Source organism: Seriola dumerili, unplaced genomic scaffold (assembly GCF_002260705.1).
Source record: "Seriola dumerili isolate Sdu_G_001 unplaced genomic scaffold, Sdu_1.0 BDQW01000025.1, whole genome shotgun sequence".
Lineage (NCBI taxonomy): Eukaryota > Metazoa > Chordata > Actinopteri > Carangiformes > Carangidae > Seriola > Seriola dumerili.
The window spans coordinates 16653603-16667718 of record NW_019174280.1 but is presented as its reverse complement, the minus strand read 5'-3'; the positions used below and the strand labels follow the sequence as shown (position 1 = coordinate 16667718).

Genomic DNA, 14116 nt, shown 5'->3' with positions numbered 1-14116 from the left:
TTAACAAGAAGTCCAGGCAGTGGTTGAATATTTAGAACATCTTTATTTGGATGAAGTCTTGGGCCTTGTTGACTTGCACAGATTTTACAGCGGGGTCACATTAGGGGTTCTGGTGCAGTGGTAAACATCCTCATCAAATGAGGAAACAACAAACCCTGTGATATGAGGTCAGCAGCGGGACGGGCCTCCACAACACAGACTCACACTTTTGAAATCTACAACCACCTTAAGCTTTACAGCATGCAATGGCTCTAAATGTTGTGAGCAAACTGAAGTATCTACAAGTTGATCAGTCACACGGAATGCTTTTTTAATGTCACTCGCAAACCATGTGTAAACACTCTATTATTTAGATTATTTTATAACAGTTAACCGACTCCCTTTTGTGTAACCGCCAAGTGCGACAACACTTTGGTTCTGTTCGGTGACACATGTTGAAACACACAGTACCTCCCAGCTCTGATACGATAGAACAAATCATCAACGACAAGTACACAAAAAACAACTTTCATCATTTGCACGAGAAGACATAGACTTGGCCAGAGAGGCACAGAATAAATAGGATGATTGGTGAAGTCAGTGACCATCGACCTCAAGAAGCCCGTCACTCAAACAGCAGGTCTTCATCCATCTCCTCTGTCAGCATGTTGGCGGGCTCTGCAATGGGACCCAGCTTAGCCAGGCGGGCTGCAATCTCCAGTTCTGTCCTTTCCCTGAGCTGCTTCTTCTTCTCTTGGATCTTTTTCAGCCTGTAACAGGAGGAAACATAAGCCTTACAACAACAACAAAAAAGTCTACAGACAATAATCAACCATGCAACAAGGCACTTCATCTCATGCTTAATCAGAGAAAAACTGTCTTTTAAATCTTAAAACGGTAAAGACCTAGAATTTATGAGACCTTTCATAAAATGTTTTCACCTGTAGAATTCCTCTCGTTCTCTCTCGTCCAGTTCTGTGATGATGTAGGTGAGGGTGCGATCAATCCTGGGAATGATCACTGAAAGGTAGGATAAAGATGATTTAACACCCTTTCTCTCTTTTTACAAAAAAAAAAAAAAGGCAATAATTTGATGAACTGTGAATTTTACCATGCTCAATGGCATTTACACGGCGGTTGGTAATTTTTATGGCCTCATCCAGAGTGACAAAGGATGTCTGCAGACAGAAAGTGGACAGTGTTTGTCAGTATTTTTCAATCTTAGTTAAATACAGAGAAGTTCTGGTACTTTTCGCTACGGTTTCATTAAAAACTGCTATACATCAAATATTAAAAATACTCGTCTAGCATTCATAAATTTCAGCGAGTAAAATACTATCAACTACATTTACTTTACATGTTTTTTTTTTTAAGCACTCATTTTGCAGGATGAGTCTTGTGTTATTATATATAATACAATTGGTTCATTATTATTGATGCTTTAACATGTAAGCAGCATTTTAATGTTGAAGCTGTGAACTAACTAGTAACCACAGGTGTTAAATGAAAGTAGCGGGGTAAAAAGTAAAATATTTCCATCTGAAATAAAGTGGGGTAATAAAGTATAAAGTAACACAGAATGTTAAATACTCATATTAATTATGCATAACTAGAAATTCTATTTAAATAAATGAATTTAGTTACACTTGTGAAGTAACAGAGGTAAGCTAAAATAAATATGACATATTTGTAACAGCACCCCCTACCTGTAAGGAGGCCAACTCTACCAGCAGCTCAACAGCTCTGGCATAGTTCCTCTTCAACCTGGAGAGCTGCTCTCCTCCTCTGGCCAGACCAGTCAGCTCATAGCCTGGCAGACACAACGAGGGTGAGGACCTTCTGTTACTCAATAGTCACAAAAATGAATTTTATCTAAACATGCTATGGATTCATAGCAAATTGACAAATTAAGACATGACTTACTGTCCCCGCCTTCTTGGTAGTGCTCAAATACTGGTAGGGTCACACCTGTAAGACAGTCAAAGTACGCATAAGAACTTGTCCCTTCACAAAGCAGTGATTTATAAAAAGAAGAAGAAGCTAACCTGCCACGTTGTCTTTCTTGGCTCGGACCTTCACTTGGGCTTTGTTGACATTCTGGATTACAGTTGTGCTGTGGGCAGAATTACAGATGTGAGTCACACACATTTGCACTTAACATAACACCACATCACTTCATCTTACTCAGACTCTTACCTGAAGTCTCCAGCTGCAAATTTGGCTTCAGCCAAGGAGAAGGCCGCCTCTCTCATCACCTCTCCCATCTTGGTCTTAGTCTAAAGGAACAGAGATAAGATGACAAAGTCCACAATTAGGAAACTCATGAGAAATACCCTTAACTACCAATTTATTTATTAGTACACATATCTAAAACTAATGCAATCCAGTAAATCCCAAAATGATCACAGTTAAATCAACTTGAACATTTGAAATTTTTTGCTTTCATGGAGGGAGGATTAATTACAGGACTGTTGTATAAGGCTGCATTAGTTTTACCTTGGTGTACCTCAGTAACTGTACACTGCATGTAAAATGCAAGTAGAACACAGTCTGTTATTTTCTGCTGACCTCAATAATTTTACGAAGGATCTGACGGAAGCGCATGGAGAGGGCATCAGATTTCTTCTTAAGCAGGTTGCGGCCGGTCTGCGCCCCTTTCAGCCGAGCTTTCATGATGGTCTGAGCCCTGCGACATCAAATGAAACACACATTTGAAATGCTTTATCTGAATCTTGCATTACATGTATTCAATAATTTTTCAGAGGAAGAAGATTTTTCCAGCCGTCTTGCTTATTGTTTCCAATCTGGGCCAATCGCCCAAGACTGCGAAATATCAGCATCACTAACCCACATCAGTGATTGCCAGCCTTTGTGTCCGAAATTCCCCTTCACCCATATCAGATGGACTTAACTCCCCCTTCATTAAACCACTTTGATTAGAGGAATGACTTCCTCTTGAATTCTTTGACAGAAAACCCAGCTGCATTCCAATTTATAGAAGACATAGTTATCCTGGTGTTGCCACTGTGTGGTGTTTGGTGTCTTTTGTCTTTTTTTCCATTATTTATTTTGTAGTTTTAGTTTTCAAGCAGTCTTAATTATATCACTTGGTGTTAACTGACTCATGCTGGTGGAAAACTGAGATGCTGGAAACCAGTTGGAAAGTTAATGTGAAAATAAGTGCACTAAAGATCAGTATCGCACATTTGTGTAATGCTAAATGTGTATTTGTTTTCCTCCAAAACACAAATTTGTTAATATATACTATCGAATCATAATAGGTTTTTGCTTCAAAGTAGCTCAGCTGCTCCACAATCTTCTCATAGGCCTCCTGGAGTACACATTCTCCTGGGTTGAGAATCACTGATCTATATTCATACCACCGCTCACTGATGTTTGAAACCATGGCCTTGTGCTTTATAAGTTCGGCAGGAAAAAAAGACCATTTCTAGGATTCCCTCTGTCTCACACACACACACACACACACACACACACACACACACAGAAACAGACACTGACATGATTGAATCAATGTGTTAGAATGATTGGACCTCGCAGATAAGTCAAGAACCTCCACTGATCAGTAGATTCTCAAGTTGCACAATGTTCAAGTCAAAACTTTTACTGTCTGGGGGTCAGTAGGTTTTTTAGACACCACCTCAGACTGACAGCTCACACTGGGATGATGTTAGATGCATCACATGACAACAGAGGGACTCTTCCTCTTTTAAACGGCATCCATTCACTCATATAAACTATAATTATGTCAGATACATGGAGATGTAAGCAAGAAATCGTCAATCTGAGAGGCTGAAAAGCAACAAATCAACAAAACAGCATCATGTTAGCTACAGTAGGTTAGCAACTAGCTTGGAAACAAACTGCTTACATTCTGGAGGGGAATATGTCGATCCTGTCTTTTCCAGACATCTTCTCGTCTTTTTGTCGATGGTTGCTGTTTTCTGCTTCCTCAAACAAACACTGAAGCGTTAGCTATAGTCTTAATGTATTAATCTATACATATAACGTAAGAAAAACTGTTGTTTTTTCGTGCAGGATTAGCCGCATAGACGGAGCTGGCGGTCGTGATCTTGTCCGACTCTCTGTCCGTGATGATCAGCTGGCCTTTGGTCATGTGACTGAACCGAGCTCGTTCTGCACATGCGCGTGTCGTAAAGCTCGGACGATCTTTTCCGGGTCGAAAAATTAGCACACCCATGAATGTGAGCTAGCGGGCCCGAGTTCTTCATTTAAAAAAACCCGAAAGAAAACATAATCGGACATTTAAACACCGCCAGTACAGAACATTCCAGTGTATCGTTCTGTAACCATATGACACAGGTGAGTTATTATTGATAAAGGAGGCTTTTTTAACGGGGAGTGGGCCACTGACGAGGGTGCTAGCTGGCTAGCTAACCGTTAGCCACGGCAGCGGTGCATGTGCCGCATGTGAGCTGTGAACCAGCTGGGAAGCTAACGGATAATAAAGAAATCGCCTTTATCCCTTGTTGGTTGTGATAATTGTCACCAGATACAGCCACTGTTATGATGCTATACTTAAATTTTGAAGGGGCTTTTTGTTTCCATGTTTTGTTCATGTCATTTTCGCTCTTAACTTTAACAGTGAGGAGTTTCTCGTTTGTCTGCATTGCATCAGCCCATTCACACTCAAAATGTGAAATAAACCTGTCGGTGCCTACGCTACTAGTTTACTTCTTACTGCTTCACCTCCCCGTTGTAACATTTCCAGGCTAAACTCAGTCATTTGACCACTTATACTGAAAACCGCCGCCCTGAAAATGAATGAACAAGCGTGTCATTCAAATGCTTCTGGACCTTTCTGGTAATGTTCGAGGGCTGTTTTTAATAGTGTCCACCGCATTTCTGTAATTGAGGGTAGAGTAAATAATGGGAACAACCCCAGTAGAACACAATACAATTAAGCTGCACCAAAAGTTAAACATTAAAACCTTCATGAAGGTACGAGGCTGAATTCAGCTTCCAATTCCCAAACCATCTTTCCCGAATCTGAAACTGCGTTGTGAACGGTCTTTAGCTTCTCTGGGTTAATGTGGTCCAGATTTGACAAGTCTAAGTACAGTGGTTTTTGATCTAGACCTTTTCTTTAATCACATTTTTTGTTTGTGTTTTTATAAATAGAATGATAGCTTAACAAATCAGAATCTGTTGTCAAAAGTGTGTAGCTTCTCTGGGTTAATGTGGTCCAGATTTGACTATAGTGGTTTGTGAGGTACACCCCAGTCTAATTGTGTTTTCACAAATAGAATACATGTGTCCAGATTTGACTGATCTGATGTAAAAACCCTTTGAAATTGTCAGGATTTGTTTTTGTTTGTTTTTTTTGCTTTCACCAATCTGAAAGTGGGTTTTAAAGAGCATTAAAGCTTTAATTAAAATGTCTTTAACACCCTTTCACAAGTGGATTAAAAGAATTGGTTGCTCAATATTATGATTTAAGTTTGCCTTTACTTAGGAGTAAACCACAATTTTGTGTAGCATGTTTTGAAAATGTAGGGAAAAAAACATGTTTAAAAATCTGTTTAAAGAGACGGTACTAATTAAGTATTGCACTTTGATAAAGTTGTGGGGCTTGTGAGGCACATATTTTTTAAAATCCTGATGAAAACTGAAGCAACAGAGGCTGAGATATCCTTACTTTTCCTCTAGTTTAAGTCTAAGTCCAAAAATGATGGCTCTTACAATTCCTATAATGCAGCTCAATAGCATCTTTTTGTTAGATATCCCTTGCCTGGAAAATTCCCATGTCTTTCAAACTCCACACACTCAGGCTCTTAGCTCAAGGAAATATATTTCAAGCCAAAACAAGATAACCTTGATTACATCACCATGACATCATCATGGTTATTTTCTCAAACTTCACTATGTTTCATCCAGAAACACAGAAGACAGTATACTGACATTATGCTAATGTTTTTATAGGCCAAATTGTACTTTTCATGACATGCAAAGTGGTCAGGATTTGTGCCAACACCTGCAATACACTGTCTGCTTTAAGTAGTTAACCCCCCTCGTATTGTTTGTGTCCTCGCAGCAATGCCGGGGCTCAGCTGTCGATTTTACCAGCACCGGTTCCCAGAGGTGGAGGATGTTGTGATGGTGAACGTGAGGTCCATCGCTGAGATGGGCGCCTATGTCAGCCTCTTGGAGTACAACAACATCGAGGGCATGATCCTTCTGAGCGAGCTGTCGCGTCGACGTATCCGCTCCATCAACAAGCTCATCCGCATAGGCCGCAATGAGTGCGTGGTCGTCATCCGAGTAGACAAAGAAAAGGGTGAGGGCCAGTGGGAACTAAACCTCTGTGTTTACTTGAACACTTTTTTTTTGGCTGTTGGTGGAAAAGACATAATGGATCTCCCACTGTAAAGATTTGTGACGTCCATGGATATATTCACAATTTATTGTAAGCTGGAAAGAAACATGGCATCTTTTCATGATGTGCTGCAAAACTAGACTATTAAGAATATGGTTGTAACATGACTATGTAAACTTAGTTATCAACTAGGGCTGTACTTAACGATATTATGACTATTAATTTATTATTAACAGTTTTTTTGATAGAGCAATGGTATGTTAGTCATGATAACTGCTTATCAGAAATTTCCAGAAGACAAACTTATGTCGATAAAATGCTTACTTAACAGAGGAGATAAGATATAATTGCTTATTTAGTCCCACCAGCTGCAAAAAAGCCAGTGTCCAGCTTGGAGTGATATGAAGGTAGAGAAGAAGCAAGCAAGTTGTGAAGCTTTATTCAACAAGTGATGATAAAATTACTAAGTTGGTGTTGATTGATTTCCTGTTGTTCAGTTAGTCATATCAACAGTAATGGTGTCACTGTGTCACTGCATCTTTTCACTCCTTTTTTTCTTTAGGATACATTGATTTATCAAAAAGAAGAGTTTCTCCAGAGGAAGCCATCAAGTGTGAAGATAAGTTCACCAAATCCAAAACTGTAAGTCAAATTCTTATTGAACCCAAAAGCTTGGTCTGGGTTTTTCCCTGTTTCTTACAAACATTGAAATCATTAAACTTTGAGTTATAGAATGTGGTTGAGAAATTTCCTTCCTTCATGCCAAACATATTGTAAATACAGTTGAAAAATGTTAAATCTCTGAAACACTGAAATCTCTCTTAATGTTTCATTCATTTGTAAACCTATCAGTGTGTTTGTGAATCTGAACCGAGCTGATTGTAGGTGTTGTGTGTTTGCAGGTGTACAGCATCCTGCGACACGTGGCAGAAGTGCTGGATTACAGTAAGGATGAGCAGCTAGAAAGCTTGTACCAGCGCACTGCCTGGGTCTTTGATGAAAAATACAAGCGGCCAGGATACGGAGCTTATGATGTCTTCAAACAGGCTGTATCGTAAGTTGTTGTTTCGATTTTTGTGTGAGGCTTAGCACAGAAAGTCTCAAAACATGAACCTAGGTTCTGTGTTTACTGTATCCCCTTGAAACAACAAAAAAAATCAGTTTACCTGATAAGGTCAAATCCAATGGTGAATGTCTTCCATCTCCCAGAGATCCCGCCATTCTGGATGGTCTGGACCTAACAGAGGAAGAGAGGAGCGTGCTGATTGATAACATCAACAGGCGACTCACTCCACAGGCTGTCAAAATCAGAGCAGGTAAAAGGTTGCCAACCATGAAGCAGCAGCTTTAATGGGGACCTATTATGCTTTTCTGAGTTTTTCCTTACTTATAGTGTGTTATATAGATTTTTGCATGTGTGTATGTGCATGTAAATGGTCTCCAAGAGTCACAAGGATCACAGTTTACACCAAAGGGAGTAACTCTGTCAGGGTAAAAACCCAATTTTCTCCTTTGTATGAAACGCCTAATTGGGGGTCCAGATATTACTTCCTGGTCCTATTGGCGTCAATACAAATTTTTGGTGCTGCCCACCTGCAACCTAGACACCCCCTGCAGGCTTGGAACACCCCCACATAACTACTTATAATGAATTTAGTTTTGTAGCCATGCCAAAAAGACACCATGTTCTCAACTGTCTGCAGAAATCTGCTGTAGTTTCCAGGACCGCTTCAGAAACCATCCACAGCTAGAGCTTCATTTTCACAACAGTTATATCTGTAATTCACACTTAATGTAATTCACGCTTAATGTGGCCAAACAGGGGACTCAGGCTCACAGCCTGTTAGTCTGCATTGTTATTGTGGGTTTGTGATGTTTAACCGCATTACCACGACCTGATCACTTTGGTAAGAAGCAGCAGCAAAGATATAAATGCTTAAACGTTTGTCAGTATTGACATGCTGTACCCAATTAGCTCGGATAAGTTATCCATAGTTTAACCACTGTGTTCATTTTCCAGTAGCTATGCGCATTAGAGTTTATTTCATTCAGATTTACTGGCATCATAAACCAGCAGGAGGTGAAGAGGTGGAGACTTCCTACCTGTTGACCGTCTGTCTGTTCCGCCATTATTTATATTCCTTTAGTCCGGAAGTGTCCACACTTAAAAAATCATCAGGGTTTCTCATAAAATGATTCCAAGTTATGAATATTGTAATCCGAAGTCTTTTCAGACTGTCCAGCATCTTGATTCGCAGCGCCCTTCATATGTCTTCCTCCTTCAGGCTGCCTGACAGTGGGTACACTCGTTTCTGCTCCAGTCCAGCTTGTGAAGGTGGATCATTTCTGTCATCTTCGGACTTTTGCTCAAAACGATAAACAGCCGCCACAACCGTGGAACGTATCATTGCCATGGTAGTTGCCAGCAAGCTGACCAATCAGAGCACGCTGGGCTTCATGAAATGATTAACATTAAGGATGGCCATAATAGGTCCTCTTTAATTATGCAGCAAACAGTGAAACTGTGTGTGTCATGGTGTCTCGGTCGGTCCTAAAATATTAAGTAACTTTTTTCCTTTTCCCTGCGCTACCTGCAGACATTGAAGTGGCATGCTACGGGTATGAGGGCATTGATGCAGTGAAGGAAGCTCTGAGGGCTGGGCTGGGCTGTTCCACAGAGGCCATGCCCATCAAGGTAATATTCTTCCCTTTGGCACAAATGAAATGACTCTGTCTCCAGTCACCACCTGAGAACCATTGTCTTGACCTCACTTTTAAGTGTGAACTTACTGCGATTGTTGCCATGTTATTTGGGGAGGAGCTGCTACTGTCACCGTTTGAGATGTAGTGTAAATGAGAATGATGTGATCTTGTGCACGACAGATCAACCTGATCGCTCCCCCTCGCTACGTGATGACAACAACCACTCTGGAGCGCACAGAGGGTCTGTCTGTCCTCAATCAGGCCATGGCTGCTATCAAGGAGAAGATTGAAGAGAAGAGAGGCGTCTTTAACATCCAGATGGAGGTGAGCAACTTCACTTTCTTTGTGCAGCCTTGTGTGTGTGTGTGTGTGTGTGTGTGTTTGTTTTATTAATTATAGTTTCTTGAAGTTAAGCATTTTCAAAAATGTGCATTATTTATTTAAAATGTCATAGTAAGGCATAAAATGTCATAAAAAGGTCATAGTATAGTAAGGCATCAAAAGTCATCAAAAGGTCATAGTATAGTAAGGCATCAAAAGTCATCAAAAGGTCATAGTATAGTAAGACATAAAAAGGCCATAGTATAATATGGCATAAAATGTCATAGTATAGTAAGGCATAAAAAGTGATAAAAACGTCATAGTATAGTAAGGCATAAAACATCAAAGTATAACATGGAATAAAATGTCATAGCATAGTAAGACATAAAAACGTCATAGTATAGTAAGGCATGAAAAGTAACAAAAGTGTCATAGCATAGTAAGACATAAAAACGTCATAAAAAGGTCATAGTATAGTAAGGCATAAAAAGTCATAAAAACGTCATAGTATAGTAATACATTAAAAGTCATAAAAAGGCCATAGTATAATATGGCATAAAATGTCATAGCATAGTAAGACATAAAAACGTCATAAAAAGGTCATAGTATAGTAAGGCATAAAAAGTCATAAAAACGTCATAGTATAGTAATACATCAAAAGTCATAAAAACATCATAGTATAGTAAGGCAGGAAAAGTAATAAAAGTGTCATAGTATAGTAAGGCATGAAAAGTAATAAAAGTGTCATAGTACAGTAAGGCATAAAAAGTCATAAAACATCATAAAAACGTTGTAGTAAAATATGGCATAAAATGTCATAGTATAGTAAGGCATAAAAATGCCATAGTATAGTAAGGCATAAAAAGTCATAAAAACGTCATAGTATAGTAAGGCATAAAAAGGCCATAGTACAGTAAGGCACAAAAAGTCATAAAAACGTCATAGTATTGTAAGGCATAAAAAGTCATAAAAACGTCATAGTATAATATGGCATAAAATGTCATAGTATAGTAAGGCACAAAAAGTCATAAAAACGTCATAATACAGTAAGGCATAAGAAGTCATAAAAAGGTCATAGTATAGTAAGGCATAAAAAGTTCATAGTATAGTAAGGCATAAAAAGTCATAAAAACGTCATAGTATAATATGGCATAAAATGTCATAGTATAGTAAGGCACAAAAAGTCATAAAAACGTCATAATACAGTAAGGCATAAGAAGTCATAAAAAGGTCATAGTATAGTAAGGCATAAAAAGTTCATAGTATAGTAAGGCATAAAAAGTCATAAAAACGTCATAGTATAATATGGCATAAAATGTCATAGTATAGTAAGGCATAAAAATGCCATAGTATAGTAAGGCATAAAAAGTCATAAAAACGTCATAGTATAGTAAGGCATAAAAAGGCCATAGTACAGTAAGGCACAAAAAGTCATAAAAACGTCATAGTATTGTAAGGCATAAAAAGTCATAAAAACATCATAGTATAATATGGCATAAAATGTCATAGTATAGTAAGGCACAAAAAGTCATAAAAACGTCATAATACAGTAAGGCATAAGAAGTCATAAAAAGGTCATAGTATAGTAAGGCATAAAAAGTTCATAGTATAGTAAGGCATAAAAAGTCATAAAAACGTCATAGTATAATATGGCATAAAATGTCATAGTATAGTAAGGCATAAAAATGCCATAGTATAGTAAGGCATAAAAAGTCATAAAAACGTCATAGTATAGTAAGGCATAAAAAGGCCATAGTACAGTAAGGCACAAAAAGTCATAAAAACGTCATAGTATTGTAAGGCATAAAAAGTCATAAAAACGTCATAGTATAATATGGCATTAAATGTCATAGTATAGTAAGGTATAAAAAGTCATAAAAACGTCATAATACAGTAAGGCATAAAAAGTCATAAAAAGGTCATAGTATAGTAAGGCATAAAAAGGCCATAGTATAGTAAGGCATAAAAAGGCCATAGTATAGTAAGGCATAAAAAGTCATAAAAACGTCATAGTATTGTAAGGCATAAAAAGTCATAAAAACGTCATAGTATAATATGGCATAAAATGTCATAGTATAGTAAGGCACAAAAAGTCATAAAAACGTCATAATACAGTAAGGCATAAAAAGTCATAAAAAGGTCATAGTATAGTAAGGCATAAAAAGTTCATAGTATAGTAAGGCATAAAAAGTCATAAAAACGTCATAGTATAATATGGCATAAAATGTCATAGTATAGTAAGGCATAAAAATGCCATAGTATAGTAAGGCATAAAAAGTCATAAAAACGTCATAGTATAGTAAGGCATAAAAAGGCCATAGTACAGTAAGGCACAAAAAGTCATAAAAACGTCATAGTATTGTAAGGCATAAAAAGTCATAAAAACGTCATAGTATAATATGGCATAAAATGTCATAGTATAGTAAGGCACAAAAAGTCATAAAAACGTCATAATACAGTAAGGCATAAAAAGTCATAAAAAGGTCATAGTATAGTAAGGCATAAAAAGTTCATAGTATAGTAAGGCATAAAAAGTCATAAAAACGTCATAGTATTGTAAGGCATAAAAAGTCATAAAAACGTCATAGTATAATATGGCATAAAATGTCATAGTATAGTAAGGCACAAAAAGTCATAAAAACGTCATAATACAGTAAGGCATAAAAAGTCATAAAAAGGTCATAGTATAGTAAGGCATAAAAAGTTCATAGTATAGTAAGGCATAAAAAGTCATAAAAACGTCATAGTATAATATGGCATAAAATGTCATAGTATAGTAAGGCATAAAAATGCCATAGTATAGTAAGGCATAAAAAGTCATAAAAACGTCATAGTATAGTAAGGCATAAAAAGGCCATAGTATAGTAAGGCATAAAAAGTCATAAAAACGTCATAGTATAGTAAGGCATAAAAAGTCATAAAAACGTCATAGTGTAGTTAGGCATTAAAAGGCCATAGTATAATATGGCATAAATGACATAGTGTAGTAAGGCATAAAAAGTCATAAAACGTCATAGTATAATATGGCATTAAATGTCATAGTATAGTAAGGTATAAAAAGTCATAAAACCATCATAGTACAGTAAAGTATAAAAAGTCATAAAAAGGTCATAGTATAATATGGCATAAAAAGTCATAAAAACGTCATAGTATAGTAAGGCATAAAAAGTCATAAAAACGTCATAGTATAATATGGCATAAAATGTCATAGTATAGTAAGGCACAAAAAGTCATAAAAATGTCATAGTATAGTAAGGCATAAAAAGGTCATAGTATAGTAAGGCATAAAAAGTCATAAAAACGTCATAGTATAGTAAGGCATAAAATGGCATAAAAAGTTCATAGTATAGTAAGGCATAAAAAGTCATAAAAACGTCATAGTATAGTAAGGCATAAAAAGGTCATAGTATAGTAAGGCATAAAAAGTCATAAAAACGTCATAGTATAATATGGCATAAAATGTCATAGTATAGTAAGGCACAAAAAGTCATAAAAAGTTCATAGTATAGTAAGGCATAAAAAGTCATAAAAACATCATAGTACAGTAAGGCATAAAAAGTCTCATAAAGGGCATAGTATAATATGGCATAAAAACATCATAAACATCAAAAAGTCATAAAAAGGTTTTCTCAAAATTGTCCTTATAATAGTTATAAAAGTTTTTCTCAAAATATTCAACCTTTATCCTCAGCCTTTTTATTTTTTCCCCTGCACAACTGGTCAAAATACTTCTTTTTATCTGTACAGAATTTCTTCCTGTGTAGAAATGTGCCATGGTTTTATTATTTTTTTCTTATACACAAATAACTAAACTGTAAACTGTCCCCTTCAGCCCAAGGTGGTGACAGACACGGATGAGACAGAGCTCGCCCGGCAGCTGGAGAGGTTAGAGCGGGAGAACGCCGAGGTGGATGGAGACGATGACGCCGAGGAGATGGAGGCCAAAGCAGAGGATTAGAGTCGTTCCTCGGAAGAAGGATGGAGGGAAAAACATCAGAGGAGAAAATGTGGACAGACCTGGCCACAGTCGCTCAGTCCAACAGATGTTAACTTTCACATTGCAAACATTAACTGGCGTTAATAGTTCATTGGCAAACATTCAGGTTTGTTCATTAGCAGGATTTGTCTGAGGATGGTCACTCAAAATACTGTCTTCTTATCCAGACATGGACACAAGGAAACGTTAAATTACAAATTACACACCAATATAGTTTCTATTTTTAAGTACACCGATTTGAATAAATAATAACTCTAAAACAACAAAAGCTGTTTACAAGCAGTGGCCTTCACTTGCGTCTTGCTTTAAGAGCCCAGTGTCTTCAGTATCCATGGCGCTTCATCTCTGGCTGGTCACTGGATGTGATTGATATATGGGGAAACGCATATGCTCGTCTGTCTCTACACCAGTCAGAGGTGACTTGATTTTGTGCTGTTTCTCTTCCAGTTTAAAGGGTTTTTACTGACGAGACCTGCTCTTGTTCAGCTCACATGGCATCAATAAAGCTCTGGAAGTTTTGATCTCAATGTGTCTGTGTCAGCTGCTGTGAGTAGACTGAATGAAGTGGCGTTAGACCTTCCCTTATTAAATTAATCAAAAGACTTAACATCGTCAGCAACAGTAGTAAATTTGGTCCACACCATGCCTATATTTTCCAGGTGCCAGATTTTTAAAGGTTCCTTTTATTGTAAATGTCTGATTTATGCTTCTCCCAAGACGCTTAAAGTTTTTGCAATTTCACCTGACTCCATGTGCTGTTA

At 37.4% G+C, this 14116-nt stretch overlaps 2 protein-coding genes across 2 annotated transcripts; one reads left to right on the top strand and one right to left on the bottom strand.

Annotated features, from left to right (window-relative positions):
- Positions 1-23: 23 nt before the first annotated feature.
- Positions 24-4104, bottom strand: atp6v1d (ATPase H+ transporting V1 subunit D). Its single transcript, XM_022764196.1, has 9 exons — positions 3869-4104; positions 2548-2665; positions 2176-2255; positions 2025-2092; positions 1903-1947; positions 1686-1789; positions 1091-1157; positions 921-999; positions 24-749 (listed from the first exon to the last, which is right to left on the bottom strand). Exons 1-9 carry the CDS (start codon positions 3907-3909, stop codon positions 605-607), a joined length of 747 nt encoding a protein of 248 aa, XP_022619917.1. The 5' UTR covers positions 3910-4104; the 3' UTR covers positions 24-604.
- A 47-nt stretch (positions 4105-4151) lies between these two features.
- Positions 4152-13882, top strand: eif2s1 (eukaryotic translation initiation factor 2 subunit alpha). Its single transcript, XM_022764184.1, has 8 exons — positions 4152-4320; positions 6053-6295; positions 6897-6976; positions 7237-7388; positions 7544-7650; positions 8932-9029; positions 9218-9361; positions 13191-13882. The coding sequence occupies exons 2-8, from the start codon at positions 6055-6057 to the stop codon at positions 13314-13316; spliced, it is 948 nt and encodes a 315-aa protein (XP_022619905.1). The 5' UTR covers positions 4152-4320; positions 6053-6054; the 3' UTR covers positions 13317-13882.
- The last annotated feature ends 234 nt before the right edge of the window (positions 13883-14116 follow it).